This window comes from Trachurus japonicus, chromosome 2, assembly GCF_045865225.1.
Source record: "Trachurus japonicus isolate A0001 chromosome 2, Traja_1.0".
NCBI lineage: Eukaryota > Metazoa > Chordata > Actinopteri > Carangiformes > Carangidae > Trachurus > Trachurus japonicus.
Window position 1 is genome coordinate 4,451,864 of NC_140908.1, and position 26,928 is coordinate 4,478,791.

The window sequence follows — 26,928 nt, forward strand, 5'->3', positions numbered from 1 at the left end:
AAACCCACTCTCATATGTATGAGCTGCAATAAGTGAAACTTACTGCAAATATTGCAAAACCTGAAAGTGCATGGTTGCACAAAAAGTAACCACAGCTTTCAGTGCAAGCCAATGCACTGTTGTAGTCCGCCTGCCAGGGGGAGCACAGCAGGCTTCTGTGTGGAGTATTTCTTCATGTATTTTTTGAAACACAAAGTTATCAGTATGTTTGTGCAGGGGCAGTTTCAGCTTTAATTTCTGGAGAACTCACGTGTTTCGTGCAGCACTGGCATTAATCACCCTCCATACCTTACCTACCACGATGCATGCCTCATACATACCTTGCATCCACTTCTAGCCTACTGACAGCCATATTGTACATCTCCACATTAGCAGTGTCAAGTTGGAGACAGAAACTGGGATGAAGAACGGAAATAAGGTAATTAAATTTCAAATTACACCATGAAACTGACGAGTAGAAAAATATGAAATGAAACTCATGTCGAAAATGTTGCTGATCTTCTACGTGTCAGTCATTTTTATTATTATTTTTTGTTAAGGCAGCAATGCAGTTGAATGGAGTGTTAAAAACCACTGATAAAAGGGGGTTTTGGGAAATGCAGAATTTGCATTTTTATTCACATTTTTCTATTTGTTCCTTTGTAATGATACTTGATATAATCGCTGTGCTTGTAAGTAAGAAGTAAAAAAAAAGAACAAAGAAATTAGACTGCAAAAAACTACAATTCCTCCCCCTAACGTTTCTGTGGGGGCTCTTATTTTGGAAGCCGAGACCGGAAGTCGTAGCATCTCATTCCGGCTGGCTCGACGGCAGCACCCCAAATCGCCTTATGGTTGCTTAGACTTCAACGGTTTTTCTATGTCTGTGGGAATTTGTCTCGACAGAAGCAGCGCGGAGAGATAAGGAACGGGAACTACTACGAGGTTTTTCCGTCGTGGATTATCTGCCACACCCGAAGATACCAGGCTTTTTAATTTTTTTTTTCTATTTTTAAAGATAATACTTCGTCTCCCCCCCGGTGAGTTGCCTCTCCCTAAAAGATGAGCTTCTCCTCAAGTTTGATGCAATAGCGGATGTCCTCGTGCTCGACCGTTTCTTATTTTTACGTGACGCATGTAAACGGTGTTTTTTTGTTTTGTTTTGTACGTTAAGTTGTGTCCGTAAACGCACCACAGTGTGTGGTACGTGGTTACTATGAAGTCACTTTTATGTTTATGGCTGTTGCCTGTTGTTGATGTTGTTGTCGCTTCTTTCTGGTGTCAGATGTGGTGAATTCATGGTGATAAGTGTTGCTTTGAAACTTCACATGTACCAGTCCCGTTATCTCGCCTACACCCACTATGTAAAAAAAAAAAAAAAAATGTCAGCCTTTTCCAACGGGCCACCTTTGACTTGACGAGCGTTCTGGAACGAAGAGACTCTTGTTAACGGCTAACAACGGCTAAGAACGTGGCGGTTGTTTACGTTTACTACCGTTTTACTAAATTGTAGTTGAATTGTGACGTAACGTAACGGAAGAAGAAGCCAACTCTCGGCGCGTGAATTATAGGCAAAGCGCATTTTCTGTCTCGGAAGCTACAAGTGGGCATACATGTGTTCGTGTGTCTGTGTGTGTGTGAGTAGCCTACAAACACACCACCACTCAAGTCTTCTGCTAAAAGTTTTAACGTGAACATTTGTGTAAGAAAGACCAACATAATTGACCGTTTTTCAAATATATGTCACTTTCATGTACTGTATTATATATAATGGCATGCAAAAGTCTGGGCACCCCTGGTCAAAATTTCTGTTAATGTGTACAGTGAACTATTCATGATCTCCAAAAGGCATAAAGTTACAGATGACGCATTCCCTTTACATTTTAAACAATATTCATTTTTCATTTTCAAAATAACAGAAAAGGAAAAGGGCCCTCAGCGAAGGTTTGGCCACCCTGCATAGTTAGTACCTAGCAGCCCCCCCATTGGAAACTATCACAGTGTGTAGTAAATAGCTTGTCTGATACCTTGGTCAAAGTTATCTGAGAACACAAGTCTCCTGGGTTTCCCATTCTTTTGCAGGTTGCTGCTATAAATCTTGCAAAAGAGTGGTTCATGCTTAACGTTATGCCTTTTGGAGATCATTTCATCTTCCACTTCACATTAACAGTTATTTCGACCAGGGGTGCCACTGTATATTTTGGGATTCTGTGGTTCACTTGAGTCCCAAAGCTTGAGAAATCTCTTTGTAACACTCTCCAGACTGATAGATGTCAACGATTTTGTTTTTATCATCTGTTCTTGAATTTCTTTCTTTAGATGGCAGTATGATGTGTTGTCTTTGAGATCCTTTAGCCTCCTTCACTTCATTCAAACTGCTTCTATTGAAGTAATGTCTTGATTCAACAGCTCTGTCTGGGTGTGGACACTGAAATTGAACTCAGCTTTCCAAAAAAAAAAGGTTTATCACAGTTAGTTTGTGATTTAACAAAGGGGGACAATTAGCCTACTTTTTCACATAGGGCCAGGTAGGTAAGAAATGAAATCATCATTTAAAAACTGGATTTTACTTGGGTTATCTTCGTCAAATGTTAAAATTTGTTTGAAGATCTTAAACAATATGCAAAAAAGGCCAGTTCAGGTGTGTTAGATACATCAGGTGCTTTGACATAAGGCAGCCCCTGGTAGTAATAATCAGCATGATCAATAAACTGTTAGTTTCCAGTTGTGTGAGCCTGTGTTCAGGGTCTTGTCACTTTCTGTCAGAGGGAGGTGTGGCTGGAAGTCACAGAGAAAAATGACTGAAGTGAACATATTTCTGTAGTTGCCTGATTAATGGTGAACATGCATTGTAAAATCAAATATTGTTATTATTTGACTCTCATGAGTCACTGCAAAACGCACCCACTGTCTTTCACTTTTTTATCTCCACACAAATTATGTGTTAGGTAGTTCCCCTCCCCACACACACACACATGCACCCATGCAATAGTTACCATATGTACAATAAGTGGTCACGCTTCCTTGAGATTGAATGTGAAACCACTTTTCTCTGCTTCTGGCTGTGTGGGGTTTCTGTGACTCATAGTCATTAACAGATTTAGGCATGGGATTCATTCCATTTTTCTTTTTTCTTATCTTGGTTTTTCCCCAAGTTACCTTACTTTTTAGTAATTTGTTTGTTCTCTACAGAAACTGTATTCTGTTAGTTTCTGCTTTATGCTTTTATATTGTCCACACCACTGAAATCAGGCCTTTATTGGCAGATCTTTACATGTAAATTGTCAGGTTCGTTAAATTTACAGATTAATCCTGAAGTTTAATTCAAGACATACTGTATACTAAAACACAAGTGAATAAACTTGTACTGAAGCAGCAGCTCATATCGTTTCAGTCATGTGAACACTGTGCCCTAATGAAACAATTGTCCGTTTCGCTTTCAGGCCCTGTTATACAAGTGTTATTGTCGTCCTCTGACGGATTTATCCTCTCAGCTGTCGGGTGTAAGGAGGAGAGGAAGCAAAGATGCCGAAACCGGTAAGTGGCTGAAAGCTAGATGAGCTCTAGATGAGAGTTGGCATAGAAATGTCAGCCGCTTTCATCATACTGTGTTTAACAGAGACATACAGAAACGCATCGCTAAGGGGAAAAAATGTGATTTAGGCTCTTTCCCTGCTAATTTGCACGGTGAAAAAAAAAATGCTGTGGTGTTAAAATTATTAAGCAGTCACTTGTATAGCTGAGGATATGTGATATGAACTGGAAACATGAAAGTTGCCTTCTTGTTCCTGCTTAGGCTGCTTGTATAAACTGCCTTTTATTATTTTTTTTAGAAGTGATCTTTCATTGTTGTAATAGTTGGTATGCACGACTGCCTAAAGCTGCATTTTAGCATTCTGAAAAGTGGCAGTTTCATCCCCACGGCTGCTCCCACTCCTCATACTCCTCTTCCAAGTAAACAACAGCCAGAGTGTGAAGTGTACGGCCTGGCCCACAGGCCCTGCGACTGCAACACTGCTGCCATTGTTGCTCAAAGGGTGGAGAGAATGCCAGAGTCCTGGGATGTGAACAACGCCAAATCAAAACCAATTTGTTGCAGTCCTTTCATGGCTGTCCGATTCCCACCATTGGCACGCCGCTTCCTCATCACAAACAGACTTGGGAAGTGGGATGTTGCTCGTTGCACACTTTTTTAGTAAGATGTTCCAGAGCCACGCTTCTGTACTTTACTCAAACTAAATATGACACAGCTGTTCGGCATATCTGGCATTCTGAGTTGACTCGCTCCGGCTTATTTGATGACTTTGAAACAACGAGCTGGAAAGATGCCAGGGTCAAGTTGCCGAAGGTTACATCAGAAACTTTCCGAGGAAACGGCAACAACAGGCTTTGCTACAAATGAAGCACATCCCTTGTCTAGCTCTTTAGGTGGTGGGTGTTTGTGTGTGTGTGTGTGTCTGGAAGAAGGACAGCACAGCACAGCCAGCAGCCAGCTACTGATGTCATTCTCCACTTCCCCCTCTTGTCCCCTGAGTCACCAGGGCAGCATCCCAAAAAAAAAAAAAAAGAAAAGTGCCGGACAGTCTGCTGAGAGTGACATCTCTGCCACAGACAGTAACTGACAGAAAGTACAGCTTGTCGCAGAGAGACACTGACATAATACACAGAGGATGTGGGAGCGCGGCCTATCAGACGTGACCTGCCCTGGGATCGGCGCCAAACCTTGAAACTTTTATCTGGCATAAGACAGTTGCAAGTTTGACTAACAAAACTGGTTGTTGAGCTCGCACAGGGTCGCTGAATTTCCGGCTGGCGGCTGATTTTTATGTAATGGTGGTGGATAGAGCTCACTAACACACACTATGAAACATCCAGATACCATACTGCTCGTCCGTACTGACCCAAGTGTCCTGAAGCCGCCACATGGAAAAGATGTTCAGAAAACATTAAAGTGATCTCTGTTTTTAGCCTTGTTGTAGTGTTTTGATGACTCTGAAAGTTCTCCAAACCCTTCCTTGGCATGACGCTGAGTAGATGATTGGTGAATTATTGATTTTGGGTGAAGTATCCCTTTAATGACGTCATCTGTAATGCCGTTGTTTTGTTTTTTTTGCTTTTTTGACAAAGTTGCATTTCTTGTTCCTGCTCAAGCAAAATTTCAATATAACTTTTTATAATAAGACCGACAGTGGACTTTCAGTGTAGCAACACAACACATTCTTCCATTGATTTAAATGGACCGTTTAACAGCTGAGATTTACAGCGTCTTGTAAAGAAAAACCATCCAGACTCTGCACAACAACAGACCTTCGTGTCAGTAGTTTTTAGGATGTGAGCACATGTATAATGGTCAAAGGTTGTATATTTTGTGGAGCCGTTCACAGTGAGATCATTTAAACCAGCGCCCTTGAAGGTGCTTTATTGCTGTCGCTGTTGCACAGGGGAAGTTATGAGGTGACAGCGACCCACAGGAAGAGTGCCCTCGCTGGCTTCCTAGCTTGTGGCTGTTTTCCTGTTTGCCGATGAGGGGGCCTGCTGTGTGTGTGCGTGTGTGTGTATTGGGGTCGACCCAGTCTGTGTCAACATCCTGCCTCAGTGGAAGCAGTGGTGAAGAGTGAGGATTATCACCAGAGGACCGAGGGGGGGCTGTCAGTGAAAGGAGGAGTCAGAAAGATGAGCATAAAGTTCACTAAAATCGGCAGATTCGAGAAAAAGAGAAAGTAGAGATTTGAGTACTCATGGTTGAAAAGGTAGGACAACACAAAGGATTATGGGATAGGAGGAGTTGCAGTGTTGGGCGACATTAAAACTCTTGTTTGCCAGACAGTTGTGTCCGACCTTTCACCTCATTTACCACACAAAAGCTCCGTCACAGTCAAGTACAGTTCTCCTTTCTCCGCTTTAATGATCCCTCCAGTGTTTCTTGTAAACTCAGTCACAGCGTTTGGGATGTTTCCCACACATTACATGCATCTTTCCTACGGCTGTCCCGATTAATCGACTTAATCAGTGACGTACAGCTGACGTTAACGTTCACAAACAGAAGCGGGGAAAAAATGGCGGAGGCTCGTTTCAGACCAAACAGCCAAAAAAAAAAAAACGGTTGAAAATGTAAAAACCGTGGAAATATTTTTAAAGAGAAGCCAAATGACTTGGTCGTCATGTGAGTTAGTGTCTTCAATATTTGACTTCATTGATATTTGTGTTTATTTGAGTTATTTATTCTTGTTAATTCTTTTATTTGGGCTTAGGTTGAACTGTTTGTAACAGTTTTTTGTTTTGTTTTTTTCAATTTCAAAAGGTATTTGTAGCTTGAACTGCAAAACTTTGTTGGGTTTGAAAACAATAAATTGATAAAAGAAGAATTTGAATAAGAAGTGTTTAGAAGTGTTTTTGTAAATTAATAATCGTCAACCAAAAAAACAATAGCCATATAAGTCAAAAAAGTGAATCGTTTGACTAATCGTTAGATAAATCGAGACAAAAATACCTGTTTAGGAGAGACGGCCCTAATTCCCCTTTCCCCACTGGATGAATGTTTGTGTTTGTAGGTAGCGGTGATTCCTCCCTCAGCTCTGACGCCTGCCTCTCCCTGCAGGAGGCTGGCGGTGGTGGTGTGTGTGTGGGGGGGGGTAATCAGAGGGACAGACAGCTGCTCAGAGCCCAGCAGACCAGATTAGCAGCTCTACTGATTGAAGTATGTGTATGTGTCTCTCTCTTAAGGCCTCCTCTCAGCAAAGCTCCTCTAAACAGCTTACAGTAACTAAACAGCTGCACATTTAACAAGGGGGCCCATCTGAATGAGAACTCGTCTTCACCACTGAAATGGAGAAGGTTTTGTTTTTTTAAAAACATCACAAAACTGCAGTCTGAACCACAAAACGCAAAACTTATGAATGATGTGACGATAACCTGATTTGATTCCTTTGAACAGCGAGAGACTTGTTGTTGAGATTGTCGTGCTGTGTTGCTCACAAGACATTTATAAAGTAGTTTTGTGTCTTTAGTTCAAGTCGGGAACGTCGTTGCGTTGTTTGGTCCGTCTGCTGTCCTGTGTGAGAGATGCAATTAAGAGAAGAGGGGGCATTGTTCGGCCTTTTAGGACATAGTCACAGAGCTGGATCATCGTCTGTGTAAAGGTCAAAGCGGGCGTTGCGGGGACAGGACATCGATGCTGTTGTGTTACACGTCACGCCTCCAATTCCTTCTATAACGGCAGACAGTATATCAGGAGCTCTGTACAAAAAGAGAGATTTAACTAGTCTGTACTTTTATATTTGAGGCTGGGTGAAGCCAATAAACACAGAATTAATAATGTCCACTCCACACCAAATGCAGCTGTGTGGCGTTGTGAGTCCGGTCAGTGTCAACCAGATGTGTGAGCAAGAGTGTGTCCTGTCTCAACTGATGAGCCTTAAATTAATATTAAATGATGACTACTCACTGACGATGCATCAGCACATACAGTCAAGTTTGTGTTTCTGATGTTAGATGTATTTTTATTGCTGCTTTTATGAACTGCAGAAAAATACAAGATGGTTTAAGTTGCCGTAACAGTAACATGGAGTCATCATAACGCATCTAAATGCTCACAAACGTTGGCAAAGACACTGAACACATCATAATGCAGTTGTGGCTACTGAAGACCAGGCTTCAGCTTCTATAACACGTCTAGTTGACATTGAGATGTATTGGAGCAGTGCCACTACTGGAACATGACACAGCAGCCTCATCAGATGGACGTCCAGTCCCGTGTTAAAAACTAGTTTTAGGATTTTACCTCAACCTAGCACATCAGTTTACATCATGCTCCGTCTAACGGCAGTAACACACCTGAATCTGTGGGAGGGTACAAGCTTTGACCTGCCACAGGATCTGGTAGCTTGTGAAATATGTCTTTGTCTCTGTCTGAACTGGACTGAAGTGCTGCTGTAACTCTGAACTGATCTGATCCCAGTGTGTCTAGTGTCATCAGACGGCCAGTGTTGTCTAAGGACAGGCTTACTGCACAAAAGTCGCTCCTTTGAGACTTCTCAGTTGTCGCTGTATGTGATTAGCTGTGTCAGTGCCTCGGCATGTTGTTGTCCCTCTCCTCCTCCTCCTCCTCCTCCCCCTCTTTGCAGGAGAGAGAGAGAGAGAGGATTAACCGACCGTCTGGTCCATACAGGATTCCACCTCTCTGTGGGTTGCCCATGTTTTGGCAGAGACACGTAACACACATGCAGCACAAAAGCTGCCTCTTTCACAGCTGATTGCTGATGGCAGGCGGGCGGGGCCCCACACAAACACAGTGGGGGGTCGGAGGGGGGGGGGCATTCAAGGCCGGTCACTTGGAAACCCCAGCTCAGCTCAGCACTTCATTTCTCCATAACCCGCTCTTGTCTGAGAAAGTCAGAGAGGCTGCTGCTCTTGAAACCAACACAAATAAAGTCTTACTTCATGTGTCAATGAACCATGAACGGGTTGTTTTATCTGGGTGTAGTTTTGTGCACTTTAAGGTGTAGTTGGATATGGAACAGTGGCTTCATTCAGTCTCTCTAAATCATCAGTAGGTGGGTTTGCATGGACAGTTTTAAACGGTTTCATATAGGTTTGGTTTAAATCAGTCTGTTTGAAGAACCCTGATGTTGAACTTGGTTAAAGGTAAGATCTACCTGTTGAAGCATTGAGCCCTTGTACCAATTAAAAAAAGTCAAGAAAGTCATGTTTATTATTGAGGCCCAGTGTTGTAAAGCTAATACATAAGCACTAGTCCGGCCCTATCAGTTTCACATGGTGTGAAAAGCGCAGGGTGGAGGTGTCAGTACTCACTACCTCTGTTAACCAAATTTCTGGGCGATGGTTCCTCTTGGTAGGAAGTTTTATTTTGTTCGGGTTGTGCTGCAGTAGTATGAATTGCTGAATGTTTCTCTTTACATTTTATTCTTTGTCTTTTTTAAATGAATATTTAATCCTTAATCTGTTGTTTGTATTCGTATTATTAAATTATCTCCATCTGATCAAAGCCAAACATCTGCTTTTCCAAGTTAGCCAAAGCCCTAATATGTTCTGCTATAATGTAACAATAGCCATAGCATCCAGTGATGTTGACACTAATGTAATTGGACGTCCGTCATCAATAGTAAAGCTCATACTCCTGTGCTCATAATACAATGAAATATTTCAGTATTTGTACTGAAAAGAGAACATTTGGTGAGGATCTTCAATTCAACACATCTTTGAAAGTGTGCGTGGATCTCTCTCCTGTTGTTATTTAGTTTTTCCAGCCCTGCAGACAACTTGTATCTGATTCCCAGAACTGGACTAAGCCTTGGTTTTGATGATGACTAAAAATAAAAGTCCTCTCTTGCACTGGAAGATACTGGCAGAGAGAGAGCACAACATTTTTATTTTAATGCAGCAACGAAAGCAAAATTGATCCTGACTGAAGGCAAAATACAATCACTTAGTCACTTAAGACGTAATCGTTCTGCGTGAAGCCAACCAAAATAAAGCCTAGATTATTAAAATGTGGGTTAAATTTAGTCCATTTTTAAAATGACAGTGTGCTGCTCTGTGGTGTGGAGAAAGTGTTGCAGTTTTTCATGAGTAATTATTAATGAGCGGGACACGGAGACGCATACATTGTGGTGTGAGCTCCATGTGGGAGCTATATATGCTGCGTACACACAGGTTTCATAGATTATTCATTGCATAGAGAGACAGAGAGAGTGAGGGTGACAGCAGGAGAGATGGCGAGGAAATAAAGGGGAGAGAGAGAAATGCAAAGTAAACATTCCTGAGGTTTAGTGTGTAATTAGAAAAGGAAGGTTTCATTGCCTCAGTTTCTTTTCCTTTCCCTTGTTGTTTGTGTGTTTGGCTCATTGACAGAAACTTTTATCTCAAAGAGGAGCACAACCCCGACCATCGCTCTCGTTTCCTGTTGCACTACATGCTCATCTTGTGCTCTTACTGTTACAGAACTCTGTACTCGTGCACACTCCTCCTCATTGTGCTTCTCGTCTCCCTCAGCAACATGCACGCTCTTTTTCAATTTTGTTAACCGCCGCAGCTCGGCAGCATGTGTGCACGTAGGTGTGGTAGGAAGGATGTGAGATGCTTCGGAGGTCAGCCTCGCTCTGTACGACTGCCATCAGCTGCTGCTAGGCCTCCTGCCAGTGCTGCTTTAACAGGGCACAGCCAATGACTGAGTCTTATCCTCCACTCCACCCCATCGCAGGCCCTCGAGTAGTCGGCTGCCTTGAAAAAGTGGGGGTTGCTCTCTCTAGTAGTGTAGCATGGAAAGATTGAGCTGTGTTGTTCATGCTGTGGCTCCATCCTGCAGTGTCTTCTGTATGAAGCTAATTAAAAAACAATGGTTTCCTGTGGTAAACGTGTCGTTTGTTTTTCCAGATCAATGTCCGAGTCACCACCATGGATGCAGAGTTGGAGTTTGCCATCCAACCGAACACGACAGGAAAACAGCTCTTTGACCAGGTGAGCATGAGTGACACAACCACAGATGTAAAAAAATAAAGGTGTTGACACCACAAAGCATCTTTCTTCCATCTTTCCCCCACATCCTTCATCAGTTACCTGATATTACGTTGTGAATCAGGAGTTTTGCGCCTGAATCTCGCCCGTTAAATCATCATCGATCGTCAGATTTGCACGACTCCCAATCAACTTACTTACAACTTGCTTTACATTTGACTCTGTCCTCAGGTGGTGAAGACGGTGGGTCTGCGGGAGGTCTGGTTCTTCGGCCTGCAGTACACCGACAGTAAAGGCTACGTCACCTGGCTCAAACTCAACAAGAAGGTGAGCTCTGCTTCTTCCACATCTTGAACTTTCTCCTCCTCTAGTCTCCTCTTTTCAGTTTGTCTGTTGGGATCCACTGTTGTTTGTCTTGTCTGGGACTGACCTTGAAGTGCTGCTGTGGTTTGGTGTGTCAGATGAGCTTTAACAGGCTTCCTCTTTCACTCAGGCCAGCAAGCCCTCCAGCATAAACCCCCACTGCAGAAAAATGTGGTGGAAAATACCCCTTGCACTGAAGTGTGTCTGTGTTGTGTGCAGTTATTGAAAAACTTGTAATGAGCAGAAATCTGGTGACATACCAAGCTAAATGAAATGTCTATGGATTAAATATGTACATGTATAAGATAAGATGTGTGAAGAGTAAAGATAAGCGTTGTGTTTGTTTTGCAGGTGACCCAGCAGGATGTGAAGAAAGAAAACCCTCTGCAGTTTAAGTTCAGAGCCAAATTCTTCCCCGAGGACGTGTCAGAGGAGCTGATCCAAGAGATCACACAGAGACTCTTCTTCCTGCAGGTAACAGGCCGCTCACTAAACAACGGTGTCATCCAGATGTTGTGGAAACCGTGACAGAGTTTACAGGAAATCTTGAGTGTTTTCACCCACTACTGTTTTGCAAGTTGTACTCCATTGTATTTTGTTTGAAATGATAATAAGTGGGGGGTTGTTTGTGCTGTGTGTGCGTGTTTTCACTTAGCTGTGCCTATAAACATGACATGTACATTTCCTTTCATTTACATTTTTTCCCTTTTTACAGCTGCACTTAATCTTTACACTTATAATCAAGAATCATGTAAGAAAACAGTATAAATACATGACTATAAATTAGAAAATATGTATGATAAGATAAAATAATAAATAGAAAACGTAACAATTATATTATAATAAAATAAAATAAAACCATCCCAGTACCAGACCAGGAGTCCAAGGCCACAGACTCTTTGTACATTAATAAAGCTACGACAGGTTTCCATCGTTTAATAAAGACAGGGTTTTGAAGCCTTAATGAATATGCGATTTGCTCCATCTGGTAAATATCCCATACTTTCTGAATCTATACATTATAGGGGATCTGGCTTTAACCATCAGATAGTTATGCATTTTGTATGTTTAAGAAGCATTTAACCCTCTTATTTCCATAGGAACTGCTCGTTTGAAAATAGGTTCAGTTTAGGACACAACCAGAATAATAAATCATGTTTTTTATCATTATAATCAGAATGATGTTTTTAACTCTTCATGGGCAGATGAAATGAGAGCACTGACTCTTGTCCTCCGTCTCACTCCTGCAGGTGAAGGAGGCCCTCCTGAACGATGAGAACTACTGTCCTCCGGAGACGGCCGTGTTACTTGCATCGTACGCCGTCCAGGCCAAGTATGGAGACTACAACAAGGACGCCCACAAGCCTGGCTACCTAACACACGACCGACTGCTGCCTCAGAGGTACGTGAACGTCTCCTCATGACTCCAGACTTAGGATGTGTGTCGTTCCCCTGTTGGAGTCATCTATGATTTCCTCCAGAGGAAACAATTCTGTGCCGATCGACATTCCTTCAGGTGAAAGTCATTGTGATTCATTGTGTGTGTGTGTGTGCAGAGTGCTGGAGCAACACAAGCTGACCAAGGAGCAGTGGGAGGACCGGATACAGACTTGGCACGAAGAACACAGAGGAATGCTCAGGTGTGTCAGACTGTTCCCATCACGTTCTCTCCGCCTCAGAGACATTTCTATCTGTGCGTCTACATGTCTTGGACTTGTCATGTCATGCTTGGATGTGGAAGTGCATCACCGTCTGTGCCGTCTCCGTCTGTATACGGCCAAACAATGCCTTCACTTTCCTTCACTGGGAGTGTTCGATTTATTTGATTTGTTTGATACTGTGGCTGTTATTATAAAATATTCCTCCTCTGTCTGTGTCTCCTCTTCTTTAGAGAGGACTCGATGATGGAGTATCTTAAAATCGCCCAGGACTTGGAGATGTACGGTGTCAACTACTTTGAGATCAAAAACAAGAAGGGCACACAGCTGTGGCTGGGCGTGGACGCCCTCGGCCTCAACATCTACGAACACGAAGACAAGTGAGGCACAGACACTGAAATAGATCTATAACAGACACAATAAGTGATGGAAATAAAAGATAATCATGTAAGCAGAGAAAACTAGGAGGATAGAAATCTTATATCTATCTTTATGTGTTGGGTTTGAAGTGGAAATCACAGTTACAGCTGCTGTCACAGACTGATACGAGGGATTCACAATGCCCGCTGTCCAACAGGGTCAGGGGAAGATATTTTTAGACGTGGAAAACGAGGGAGGGGTGGAGAAAGTGTCTGTCCATTGTGGGAGAGTCTTTCCTGATCACAGACTTTTTTTTTTCTCCCTTTGTGGAAGAAAGGATAGATGTAATCACAACTGCTGTAGCATTTCCTCCCACTGTCTCTCTGCTCTGCCCTTCCTGTCTGTTATCGTGGGTCATCACATCACATCGTGTCTCCATCTTGTCACCTGGACAAGAGGAAGACACCGTCTCTGTGTTCGTTATTACACGATCTCCCACTTCTGTTTCTGTTCTGCCTCTTTCACCCACCTCCTCCTGTTTCCTGCCAAAACACACGTGAAATCGAAAAAGTAAAGTGAAAAGTCCCTCGACGTCAGGAAGCTAGTGTGTTGATGTTGGGCGCCATCTGCTGGCTGGATTTTATAAAAACAAGCCACAGAAGAAAAAAAAAAGGTGTAACATCCTGCACTGTGTGTAGGATGGAAGTTGAAATGTTTAACGTGCAGGTCATTAATCACAGTTTGATGCGTCTTCCAGGCTGACACCAAAGATCGGCTTCCCCTGGAGCGAGATCCGAAACATCTCTTTCAACGACAAGAAGTTTGTCATCAAACCCATTGACAAGAAAGCACCTGTGAGTCACGTTCATCTGTTTGACTCGGAGCAGAGAGCCGACATGTCCTGCTTCATGTGTGAGAATACATTTCATACGTTTGTCCCTTTTTCAGGACTTTGTGTTTTACGCCCCGCGGCTGCGCATCAACAAGCGAATCCTGGCCTTGTGCATGGGCAACCACGAGCTGTACATGAGGAGGAGGAAGCCCGACACCATCGAGGTGCAGCAGATGAAGGCTCAGGCCCGAGAGGAGAAGCACCACAAACAGATGGAGAGGTAACTGCAGAGGAGCAGCCACATTTTACATTTATTATAATTAAATGTCTTCTGCAAAAGAAATTGTTTAAGTTTAAATCAGTGTACTGTAAGAAGACAGGCATCTATACGGGACAGGCTTTTATTTAATTTTTTAAACAAATCTTATGCTCAACAAGGATGGAAAACAGTGTCAAATGGTTCTGTTGTTGTTGATTAAGAACAGAAAGAATGAGCTGGATCCAGAGCAGCGTTCATTTACAAGTTTATTCAGCACTGATTCAGGCCCGTTGAGAACTTTAGCACAAATTATTCAACTTTCAACATCAATCAGTAATCAAAAGGGCGATCGTGGGCTTGGAAAGGTTTCGTACATTCACAGGAACTAGAAACAGAAATAGAAACGGCTTCTAATTGAGACTCGGCTTTTATTTGAGAATTAACAGTATTTCCTGTTGAGATTCGTTGAACTAAGTGTAGATGAGTAGCTGCAGATGGATCTGTGTGTCCACTAGAGGGCAGTGTTTCCTCTTTGACACAGTTGCCTGCAGCTTGAGATTTGCTGTGTTTCTCTATATTTGCAACTTTCATGTTTCTCACTCACTCAAAATGATCTGAAACATGTTCTCATGAAACCTTCCAGGGCGCAGCTGGAGAACGAGAAGAAGAAGCGAGAGCATGCAGAGAAAGAGAAGGAGAGGATAGAGCGGGAGAAAGACGAGCTGATGGAGAGACTAAGGCAGATCGAGGAGCAGACGATGAGAGCTCAAAAAGGTGTGTGTGTTCTTCTGCTCTCTCATGTCTATCAGTCAGTTTGTAAGACCAGAAGATCATGTGAAGTGTGTGTGTTTCCACAGAGCTGGAGGAACAGACTCGCAAGGCGATGGAGCTGGAACAGGAAAGAAAGAGAGCGAGGGAGGAGGCGGAGAGGCTGGAGAGAGACAGGAAGATGGCTGAGGAGGCCAAGGCAGAGCTGGCCAAGCAGGCGGAGGACCAGCAGAAGAACCAGGAGCAACTGGTTTGTGTGCAAAGTAGAATTATAAAGTGAAATCAGATATGAATTTCTAACGCTTCTTATGTTAAATATTCAAATTATATTCTAATTTTTAATGTTTTCTTTTTGTTTTAGCTCATGATATACACCTATACCAGCTTATTATTACGAATTCTGTTTGAATAGCGAAGTTCGTTCTGACAGATCTAGTGCAATCCAGGTTGTTTCAATACACAAAGTGTGTGTGTGTGTGTGTGTGTGTGTGTGTGTAACAGTTGGACCTTTGTTCTGTCCCCAGGCGGCTGAACTGGCTGAATTCACAGCCAAGATCGCTCTGCTGGAAGACGCCAAGAGGAAGAAGGAGGACGAGGCCACAGAATGGCAGCACAAGGTTCAGAGCTGCTCCGTCTTTCTGTCAAACTGTCTCCGTTGTGTCGTCTCCACTCTGCTTTGTTGACTCTCTCCATGTCTCCTCCTCCTCCTCCAGGCTCTGTCGGCCCAGGAGGACTTGGAGAAGACGAAGGAGGAGCTGAAGACGGCCATGACGGTGGTGCCGGCGCCCCCGGGCGGCCAGGCGGAGAGCGAGCATGACGAGCAGGACGAGAACCACGCGGAGGCCAGCGCCGAGCTGTCCAACGAGGGCGTCAGCCAGTTCGACCTGCGCAGCGAGGAGGAGCGCGTCACCGAGGCCCAGAAGAACGAGAGGGTGAAGCAGCAGCTGCAGGTGAGGACGAGGGGGGGACGGAGAGGTTGCCGTGGGACGCGTACACCACAAAGTTCCCTTCACAGGATGAAGGGAACGGTCACACTTTCTGAAAATGACACATGAATCAATGAAATGAGGTGAAAAACTGAGCAGATGATCTAAATTAAAATTTTAAAAACCACCAAAAGCCTCAGAGATCTCAGTAAAAACACAATAACAATGAGATAATATTATTTTCTAACAGCCGTTTTGTTGCAAAGGAGAGACTCCGGCCAGGCAATGGCACATCAGGGTAAGATAAGGCAACGACGTCTCCGTGTGTCCGTTCCTCTCTGACCTCCTGCTCTCTACAGGAGTGGATGTGCTGGTTTAGACTGCAGCCTGGCTGTGAAGCAGACCTACTGATGATTATTATCGATCAGACTATTGATATCCAATCACCTCCGTTAACCGTTATCTCTTCACAACCTGAAACATGTGACAAAGGCTGTGGATGTGAGCCGGGCTGCTGTGTAGGCCAGGACCTGAAGCTATGGCAAGAAGAATCTGAGGTTTATCATGAATCATGAAACCAGTGAAGCAGCAGGAGACGATTAGTGGCTTTGCGTCAATCACGTGTTTACGTTTCGCATATTGTCCTTTTTCTTTGTTTTGCAACTTCTGTGCCTCTTTCATCCTGCTGTTTTTCTCTACTCTTCTTCCTCTCCTCATCAACCTCTCATCCCTTTTTTTCCTTCTGCTTTCATCCCTCAGACGTTGAGCTCGGAGTTGGCCGAGGCCAGAGACGAGACCAAGAAGACGCAGAACGACGTGCTGCACGCCGAGAACGTGAAAGCGGGCCGAGACAAGTACAAAACGCTGCGTCAGATCCGATCCGGCAACACGAAGCAGCGCATCGACGAGTTCGAGTCCATGTGAGAACGACGCCTCCTCCTCCTCCTCCTCATCTTTCGGCTCGGACCGTGTCTGAACTTTCCCCTCGCTCGATTTACACGGACAACAGACGCTGCCGTCCTAGTGCCCCCCCCCCTCTTATAAAACAACCCCCCGACCCCGAGCAATCTTGCAAAATGTTCTTGCCAAAGTTTTGTCCCACATCTCCACGGAGCTGCTTCCACGCCACTTTGAACAAAAACACGTTGTGGAGCTGCAGAGCTACAGGGGAAAAGAGAAACTGTAAAACCAAAATGGAAGAAATTGGATTTTTTTTTTTTGTATTTTGAGCAAACGAGGCCATAGATAGCTCTTTTTTTTGTTTTTCTTTGTTTGTTTGCTTAACAACTTGTACGCAAAGCTTTAGTATGAGTCCACGTGTCCTCTCCTTGTTTTTAAGTTGTTGTTTTCTCCCTCTGCTTTTGTTTGACTCCTTTTAATCGATGACGCCCATCTTTTTTTTTTTTTTTTTTAAGTTTGTCTGTCAAACACAAACAAGGAATTTTTGGGAATAAATGAGGTCACTATTTTTCACTCAGTGTCAAAGCGCTGCTACGTTACATCAGGTCACAACGTTTCACCTGCTACACATGCTCATCCAGTTTCACTCTATATCAGTAGGTCTGTATGAAACCACGTTGCAGTATTTCTAATAGTTCGATTTAAGGCGAATTATCAAGACGATAACGATTATTTGATAAAAAAAACAAAACAAACTATTCTGCGAAGTGAAAAGAGAACGAATGTAGCAACAGGTAACAAAAGGGAAAAGTGTTTTACATGCAGAGGTGATGGGACGGCCACTCAGCTTGAAAGTGTTAATGAAGATAAGCTAATTGGTAGTTGCGTAGCCGTGTGTTGTGTGTGTGTCTGTGTAAGTGTAAATGTGTGTGCGTGTTTTCCTGTTTCATCCCAGTGTTTCATTCCCAGTCACCATAGATGGTTTTCTCTGCCTACCAGCTCACAAAGGAGCGCGGGGTCGGACAGACAGAACAGACAGATGAGTGATGCTGTGTGTGTGTCTGTCCAGTGTGTGTGTGCATGTGTGTGTCTGTGTGTGTGTGTGTAGAGGTGTGTAAAGCTAAAGGGCCTGGCACCTTTCTGGCTGGGGAGCTTATGAAAACATCGGTCCTCCACCCAGGACAAATCTCTACCTCAGAAATGTTCACAGTGGTGACTGACAGTCGAACACTCGGGGTGTTAATCCCCTTCCCTCCTTCCCTCCCTCTTTTCCTCCCCCCCTCCCTCTCGTCTTTGTGGCGATGCGAGCTTCTTTTCTTCGTCGCTGCACATCGATAAAGTGAGATTTATTTTAAAACGGAGTTATTTCTTCCATTTGAAGCTGGTGGTCTCCTCCTCCTCCGGGCCTCGCCTCGCTCAGATGTTTCTGTTCATTCTCATTTTGTCTGAAAATAATCCCAAACAATGAGGAAGGTGAATGAAATGAAATGATGTCGATTATACAGAGCCTTTTTTTTTTTTTTTTAGAAGATGAAGAAGCGTCAAACCTAAATGGAGGCTCTCTTGTGAAAAATAAAAATAAATAAAAATTCAAATGGCCTTCAGAGTCTGCACAAAACTTTCCCTCTCTCTCATACAACCAAAGGAGTGAAATCTTCAGACTGAGACACTTGTGAGTTTGTAAAGAGATGAGATATGAGTTGTTGTTAATGTGAAGGGACTATTACTATTATTATTATCATTATTGTTGTTGTGATGTGTTCAAATCTCTCCAGAATAAAACGGAGAAACAGCCAATTTCTTCCCCCCGAAACTAAATTCTCATCCAACAACGTCGTTTGTGCTCAGACAACAAATGGACTCCACCTTTTTTTTTTATATTTGTGGGGTGGAAAAATGCTCCAGGGTGCATTTTGCATTTTTGAAATGAGTAAACAGCAAGTTTTCCTTGTTTCTATATGTATAAATACAGAAAAAACAAAGGTTTATGGTATTATTTGTTACGGCCATATGTGACAGCTGGTGTAGGTTTTTTTTTTAATCAAGAGTTTTAAAGTTAAAGCACTTGTATGAAACGAGACACTGAAGGCTGCCTTTTGTGTTGAACTCCACAGTGTCGTCGTCAGCGTTGTGTTTTGCCATAGCAGATGAAAAAACAAACCGACAACAGAACAGATCCTGTGCTTCCAGCTCATATTTTTGTATTGTGTTCAAAGAGCGTATACCAGCAGTGTGTGATGATGATGATGATGCCTGCTTTGGCACCAGCTGTCATGTTATGCTGTTTTTTTTGTTTGTTTGTTTAGTTTTTTTTCTTAACTTCATGATAGTATTCTCTGAGATAGAAGGCACAGATGGACTGAAGCTCATTTCATTGGTTCACAAATAAAAGTTTTAAATTTTGAGCCTGTGACTGTGAGTCATTTGTATGACCCCCCCACATTCCCCTCTTCCTCCTCTTCCTCCTCTTCTGATAATACAGACACACATTTCTTCATTTATGTAAAATGGAGGAACACACAAAACACTAAAAGGTGGGCCAGTAGCAGCTTTTGGCAAAAGTGCGAGGCGAGAATGTACATGATGAAAGTGCTAGTTCTCTTTAACCTTTGTGGTTTTTTTTGCATGAATCTTCTTGTCCACTTCTCCTCTATTGATCCAAACCATTGATTTTGTCCACTGGACTCTCGTATTTTTTTCCGGCACATGTAGGCCTACCACATTGGACAAAAGTGTCCAACGTGTTTGAAGCCAAATACAAGTCCAGTTGCCTACGACTCAATTTGCCCAGACAAGTTCTTCAGTGTGATGTTCACAAACACCTCTCTGACTCTCCACCTGGGACAACAGATACATACATTTAGAAATGTTTGAGCTGCAACCGTTCAGCTACAAATCACACTTACTGTACATTGTGTTTTATCCAGAAACATTGAGGTGGTCACTCCTGGCTCCAGCTGCTGATTTGGCGCCATCTGCTGGTCAAAGCATAGAATTACAACCGGTTAGTTTTAAATGACAGAAAACCTGCAGTTTACATTGAAAACATTAACAAAGTTGACAAACACTTTCTTATTCTAATCCTCACACTGACATTTACATTTATGTCAAATAAACCTCTGGAAACTTGTCTTTTGTCAGTGAACTGGGCTCTGTGGTGGACTGTTGTGTGTCTCTTAGGGACAAACAAGACTAAGGCTTCATAATATCATCACACACACCTGTATCAAATATATGACCTGTGTTTTGTTTCCATACATGAAGTTAAATGACAGACGACACAGTGTCTGGTTCATTCTGAGGACATTTCAACATGTTTCTAATCAAATCAATCATTTCTCATGAGACACTGATCTAAAAAGTCTAGAAATTATGACCAGAAGAGATGGTGAAGATCTTCTGGAGCCTGTTTACTTTATATCAATGCATTTATTTTTATTTTTATATGCATAAATTGTAATTATTTACTCTTTGTATATTTATACTTTTATATATTGCTCTTTCCCTGGCACAACAGTATTGTTATGTACATAAGTGTTAATAAAGTTTTTTTTTTTTAAGTTGATTTCCCAGCTGTGTGGACCTGCTACTGATTCCACACACACAACCCATCAGGACAGTCCTAGCTACAAATACCAATCCCCAATTACAAGAAAGGGTGTTGTTTAATTTCTTAATTCTTCTGTCTTTCATTGTGTTACTGAGATAGGCTCTATCTCTAGATCTCTAGACCTCTAGATCTCTAGATCTCTAGCCGGAAAAGGAGTCAAACTAGCTATAGAGTCAAACAGCATAGATCAGCATGAATCATGATGCTGATCTATGCTGTTTGACTCTATAGCTAGTTTGTTCTCATGATGCTGGAAAAGGTCGAGGGGTCTGTCGGTCCCTGAACACCAGGATCCTCTCACGATCAGCACTCCCAGTTTTTTTTTTTTTTTTTTTCCATCACCCGCTTGTGGTCAAGTGGATATGCACCCTGCCTGTCAACGCAGTGGTCGTTAGATCGAGACCACGCAGTTTTCATCATCATCATCATCCTGCTCCAAAACAATCTGATCAACAAAGACCAACCAAACATGTCAATGAAGGAGGCTGTCAGAATTATTCACTTATCCATCTTCACGAGATAACTCCATCTCTTCAGCTCAACATTCAATCACTCTGCAGTACAAAGTCCACATGTTCAGAGCTGGAGTTGTTGGTGGTCTGGTGGCGCAGTGGGTTTACTCATGTTATTGAACGTGGAGGTCGCAGGATCGAGTCCATGTGCTCCTTTAGCTTTGTATATGGTGCTGTGCCACAGTACAAGTCCCAACACATCAGGAACCACATCCAGTTGTTAGTGGATGGGCTACTTGCCTGTCAACACAGCTGACAGCTTTTGTTATGTATGTTGTTGTGCAGCCGTACAAGTCAGCACAAGTTCCAACACATCTCTTCTTATCTCAGATCCAGCGCTGGTGTAGTGGATCTCGTTTTGGCTATGGACTCAAGAGATTATTGGTTCGAGTCCAGGTGTTGGCTTCTTGGTTTTCTCCTTAAGTTTCTTTGTATGTGCTGCTTTGACGATGTCAAATACACCATGACCAATGTCCCTATCACGCTGATTAATGGTACAGTGGGTTGCGCTGCCGCTTTGGGTGCAGCAGACCACGGGTTTGATCCCCAAGGGAGACAGTTAGAGGTCTTTTCTGTAAGTTTCTTTGTAGCTGCTCTGACGATGTCAAATACACTAGGACCAGTGGATTGTCTCGGGCTTGGTGGTCGAGTGTGTTGCGTTACCGCTTTGGGTAGCGAAGGCCACGGGTTCGAGCCCCAGTGGGAGCAGTCCCCTCTCCTCCCCACCACCATGACGATGGGTACCAAGTCCCAACGGGGGGACAGAAGAAGGCCGGACAAGGGCGTTACCGACTAATGACCGACCTGACCGGACCCAACTGGTCCCGACCCGACTTATGTGTCGTTCGTCTCGTTTGTCTCTGTTCTCGTTCGTCGTTGTGTTGTGTTGTTCGTCCGTCTGAATGAATGCGTGAATGAATGTGGGTATATAGGTCATAAATAGGAACTAAAAGTAGAAAATAAAAGTAATGATAAGTAACTAAAAGTAATGTAGGTAAATAAAAAAAACTAAAGTAATAACTATTATTAAGTATTATTGTATTTTTAAGTAATAAAGTAAATAAAATCCCACTTCTTTACTCACTTCTCATGCATAACTCTAACTGGCCTTCTTCTTCTTCTTCTTCTCTCACTGTCCCCCCTAGGGATCGAACCCATGGTCTGCTGAACGCAAAGCGGCAGCACAACCCACTGTACCATTAATCGGTGTGCCAGAGACATTGGTCATAGTATATTTGACATCGTCAAAGCAGCACATACAAAGAAACTTAAGGAAGAAACCAAGAAGCCAACACCTGGAGTCGAACCAGCAATCTCTTGAGGCCATAGCCAGAGCGAGATCCACTACACCAGCGCTGGATCTGAGATTTGATGTGTTGGAACTTGTACTGACTCATACAAAGCAGCACATACAAAGAAACTTAAGGAGAAGACCAAGAAGCCAACACCAGGACTTGAACCCACGATGTCAGAGGCCAAAGCCATGAGAATATCCACTACACCAGCGGTGGTTCTGAGACCAGACGTGTTACTGACTCGTACTGTGACACAGATTGAATGTTGAGCTGAAGCGATGACGTCCTCCAGGAAGGCGGAGCTGCTTCTCCATTGGCCGAACCCAGGTGTCTGCACTCCCGTCCTGACGATCAACTGCAGCAACCAGAGGAGCAGTGTCCTACAAATAGTCATTCTGCACTGGAGCGTCAGCGGAAGCGTCAGGGAATGCGACTTTGCTCAAAGACCAGGCATCTTACATCTTTTACTGAGGTTTTTATTCATTTGATAGTGTTTGTTTCACTCTATCTCTGTCTCTTTTGCAGGTTTTCAACCCTGAGCTGACTGGCTACCATGTGCTTCTACTACTGCCACCTGTACTTGGTAAGAAACACTCAAAGCATACTGTTGAATACACACAGCGATCTTTATTTACTTCCACAAGACACATAGTCACACAGTTACCTCCATCTTGTTCAGTCTGAAAGACAAAGGACACATTCAGCATGAGTTGCAGGTAGTCCTGTCTAACACTACTTGTCCATGTTCTCTCTTTCAGGAGCTGCTGTCCACCATTGAGTCCAGAAGAACTTCACCACCTGGTTCAAAGAAGACATTGAAGACTCAACAATGTTAATTGTGTGGAAATGCTTGTCAGCCTAGATCCATCTCTGGTTTGTGCCATGTGCTTCACTGGGTAAGTCGGCCATCTTGTAGACCAGGCCATGTGGCTGCAGGTGTTCGTTTCAACCAAGAGCACTTTTGACTGAGTCAAGTCTGGTGTACTGCTGCTTGGTTGGAACAAACACCTGCAGCCACATGGCCTGGTCTACAAGCATCAGGGAATGCGACTTTGCTTAAAGAACAGGCATCTTACATCTTTTACTTCAGGTTTTTATTCATTTGATAGTGTTTGTTTCACTCATCTTTGTCTGGTTTTCAACCCTGAGCTGACTGGCTACCTTGGCTTCTACTACTGCCATCTCTACTTGGTAAGAAACACCAATCCACACAGCAATCTTTTACTTACTTCCACAAGACACATAATCACACAGTTACCTCCATCTTGTTCAGTCTGAAAGACAAAGGACACATTCAACATGAGTTGCAGGCGGAAGCGTCAGGGAATGCGACTTTGCTCAAAGACCAGGCATCTTACACTTAAGGTTTTTATTCATTTAATAGTGTTTGTTTCACTCTATCTTTGTCTCTTTGCAGGTTTTCAACCCTGAGCTGACTGGCTACCATGTGCTTCTACTCTGCCACCTCTACTTCCAATCCACACAGCAATCTTTTACTTACTTCCACAAGACACATAGTCACACAGTTACCTCCATCTTGTTCAGTCTGAAAGACAAAGGACACATTCAGCATGAGCTGCAGGTAGTCCTGTCTAACACTGCTTGTCCATGTTCTCTCTTTCAGGAGCTGCTGTCCACCATGAGTCCAGAAGAACTTCACCACCTGTTCAAAGAAGACATTAAAGACTCAACAATGATCATGTGGACATGCTTGAGATCCATCCCTGGTTTGTGCCATGTGCTTCACTGGGTAAGTCGGCCATCTTGTAGACCAGGCCATGTGGCTGCAGGTGTTTGTTTCAACCAAGAGCACTTTTGACTGAGTCAAGTCTGCTGTACTGCTGCTTGGTTGAAACAAACACCTGCAGCCACATGGCCTGGTCTACAAGATGGCTGACTTGCCCAGTGAAGCACATGGCACAAACCAGGGATGGGATCAAGGTTAAACAATGTAAAGTTGTTTGTAAATGGAAAAGTACAAAATAAAAATTTAAAGTTTTGTATCTTTCATATAATAATGTAGCTTGTTTGTGGTTCACCTAATTAGTGTGTATATATAGGTGGGGTTCACCATTAGTATTGGTATATGGCCTTTGTAACTGTAAGTACTAAAGCTATGGTCAACAATACATCTTACAATTTATTGCATCTTGCCTTGTTATACTGTCACAGACTCATTTACTCAAGATGTCTCTAATTTGACACTCCGACGAGGTGACGTCCTCCTGAGGGCCATGGAGCACAGATCTTACTTCAGGTTAATTTTCATTTACAAACAACTTTACATTGTTTAACCTTGATCCCATCCCTGGTTGAAACAAAACACCTGCAGCCACATGGCCTGGTCTACAAGATGGCCGACTCACCCAGTGAAGCACATGGCACAAACCAGGGATGGGGATCAAGGTTAAACAATGTAAAGTTGTTTGTAAATGAAAATAAGTACAAAATAAAAACCAAACCTGAAGTAAAGACGTAAGATCTGTGCTCCATGGCCCTCCTGGAGGACATCACCTCGTTGGAGTGTCAAAGGAGACATCTTGAGTACATGAGTCTGTGACAGTCAAATACATAAACAAGCAATAAGGCAAGATGCAATAAATTGTTTATATACACTGCTCAAAGAAATAAAGGGAACACTTAAACAACACATCTTAGATCTCAACTAATGAAATGTTGCAGTTTAAAATCGTTATTCAATATATAGTAGAGCGTGTTGAGAACAAAATAACATAAAAATGATCAATGTAAATCAAAATTATCATCCCAGGTTGATTTCACACGGGTGTGATATACTTGGAGTTACAATGTGTTGTTAAAGTGTTCCCTTTATTTTTTTGAGCAGTGTATATAAAAGATACAAAACTTTAAATTTAAAACACGTGTATTGTTGACCATAGCTTTAGTATGTACAGTTACAATCAGGTCATATACAAACCTATATATACACTAATGAGGTGAACCCCAGAAAAACAAACTACCATTAATCACAAACAAAGAAATGCTCTTACTGCTGTGCAGACAGTCAGTCAGCTCCTCCTGCTTCATCTTCAGTGTGATGTTCACAAACACCTCTGACTCTCCACCAGGGACAACACATACACAAAAAACATTTAGTCACACTCATCCTGACATTTAGAAATGTTTGAGCTGCAACACTTCAGCTACAAATCACACATACATTGTGTTTTCTCCAGAAACATTGAGGTGCTCACTCCTGGCTCCAGCTGCTGATTTGGCGCCATCTGCTGGTCAAAGCATAGAATTACACCAGGTTAGTTTTAAATCACAGAAAACATGCAGTTTACATTTTAAACATTAATAAAGTTGACAAACACTTTCTTATTATAATTTGCACACTGACACTATGCGGATAAAAAACAAATATTAAAGATTGTAGGCTGGAGAAAAAAAAATGCAGCAAATATTGTGTTAAAAATAAAGGGTTTTACATAAAGTGGCTGCAGTTTTTACTTTTTACTACAATGTAAAACAACAACACACAATCTAGTCCTGCTAGATAACTAGAGTGGTCACCCATTCTGTGGCCAGTGGCCACTCCAAAACAAAAAGCACAAAGCAACCAATAGCCTGTCTGCATGAACACACTAACATACATCTCCACATACTGTTAGAGCACAAAGTCTGGTCTGGTCCTCACCTCTCCTCTTTTCCCTGCAGCTCCGTCCAGGTCCTGAAGACTCCGTCGGATCCGCTTGTCCTCACGGGGACTGTCTGTGTCACAAGAGACAGAGATGATGAACATGGAAGCTGCTGCTGAGTCTCTGTCTGTCTTCATTTAAGGACTGAAGGAAGGAAAAGGGAAGGAAAAAAGGAAGGAAGTTAGCAGTAGGTTTGTTACCTTTAATTGTTGGTGCAATCTGTGTTCACGCAAGAGCAAAACACAGAGAGAGAACAGTACAGGGCCAATTTGCCAAAATGTTGAACTATCTATTTACAGTGAAAGGCTCTGTCAGCTGTGTTGTGTCTCACCTCACATGTGTCACTCAGGAACTCGTCAGCATGTTCAAGTGTGGACGTCTTCAGGCTGTCCTGCACGTTTTCCTACAACAAAGAAAACAAGACAGAGGGACAGCATTTGATAAGAGACCTCACAGTAGACATGTCGTCGCTGCTGGCACACCTGTCTCTCATCCTACAGGGTGTGATTTGGTTTAATCTAGTCTCAAACATCATTGTCAAGACTTGACTAAGACTGTCACTTTGTCTCTATTAACTATTTTATCGATTACGTCTGATTTCAGAGTCAGAGTCAGAGTATCTTTATTGTCATTATTCAAGATAATGAAATTGTCTTCGGACCCACGGCTTAAAAACACAACATACAATACAGTAATAAATAGAATAGAAAAATAAAGATAAAGAATACAATTTGCACAAGTATGTGGGGGTAGCTGGGGACAGGGAAATAAAGTGCATAAGTGCCAGTCTGAGTGTATCTGGGAGGGAAAGTACGTGTGAGTGTGTGTGTGTGTGTGTGTGTGTGTGTGTGTGTGTGTGTGTGTGTGCGTGCATGCCACTACAAGGGGGCGATAGCCTTCACCGCTCTAGGAAAAAAGCTATTCTGAAGCCTTGTAGTGGTTGCCTTGATGTACCTGTACCGCTTGCCAGACGGCAGCGGTACAAACAGTTCGTAGCCTGGGTGGGTGGGGTCTAAGGTGATGCATCTAGCCCTCCTCTGGACTCGAGAGGTGTAAACAGAGTCCAGATCAGGCAGACGGCAGCCCACGATCCCCTGTGCGGTTCTCACCACCCGGGCCAGGTCCTTCTTGTCCCCTGCCGTACAGCTGCCGTACCACACCGTCATACTGAGGCACAGGATGCTCTCAATTGTTGCTCTGTAAAAGTCTGCGAGCAGTTTGGAGGAGAGACCAGCTCGCTTCAGCCTCCTGAGGAAGAAGAGCCGTTGTTGGGCCTTCTTCACCAGGAGTGAGATGTTCAATGACCAGGAGAGGTCAGAGGAAATGTGGAT

The 26,928-nt window shown here is 43.1% G+C and overlaps 1 protein-coding gene across 1 annotated transcript; it reads left to right on the forward strand.

Moving 5' to 3' along the window:
* Positions 1–835: 835 nt before the first annotated feature.
* LOC146990642 (radixin-like) lies at positions 836–18,923 on the forward strand. The gene is made up of 15 exons (XM_085796505.1): positions 836–1,023; positions 3,423–3,516; positions 10,372–10,455; positions 10,684–10,779; positions 11,167–11,289; positions 12,066–12,217; positions 12,372–12,455; positions 12,707–12,853; positions 13,591–13,687; positions 13,782–13,945; positions 14,568–14,698; positions 14,782–14,942; positions 15,217–15,309; positions 15,406–15,642; positions 16,378–18,923. The coding sequence occupies exons 2-15, from the start codon at positions 3,505–3,507 to the stop codon at positions 16,540–16,542; spliced, it is 1,746 nt and encodes a 581-aa protein (XP_085652631.1). The 5' UTR covers positions 836–1,023; positions 3,423–3,504; the 3' UTR covers positions 16,543–18,923.
* Positions 18,924–26,928: the final 8,005 nt, after the last annotated feature.

Excerpts from the sequence above, each read along its gene's own strand:
- LOC146990642 (XM_085796505.1), top strand. Across the intron at positions 11,290-12,065 it reads AGAGACTCTTCTTCCTGCAG|GTGAAGGAGGCCCTCCTGAA; the intron begins GTAACAGGCCGC and ends TCACTCCTGCAG. Across the intron at positions 12,854-13,590 it reads ATCTACGAACACGAAGACAA|GCTGACACCAAAGATCGGCT; the intron begins GTGAGGCACAGA and ends TGCGTCTTCCAG.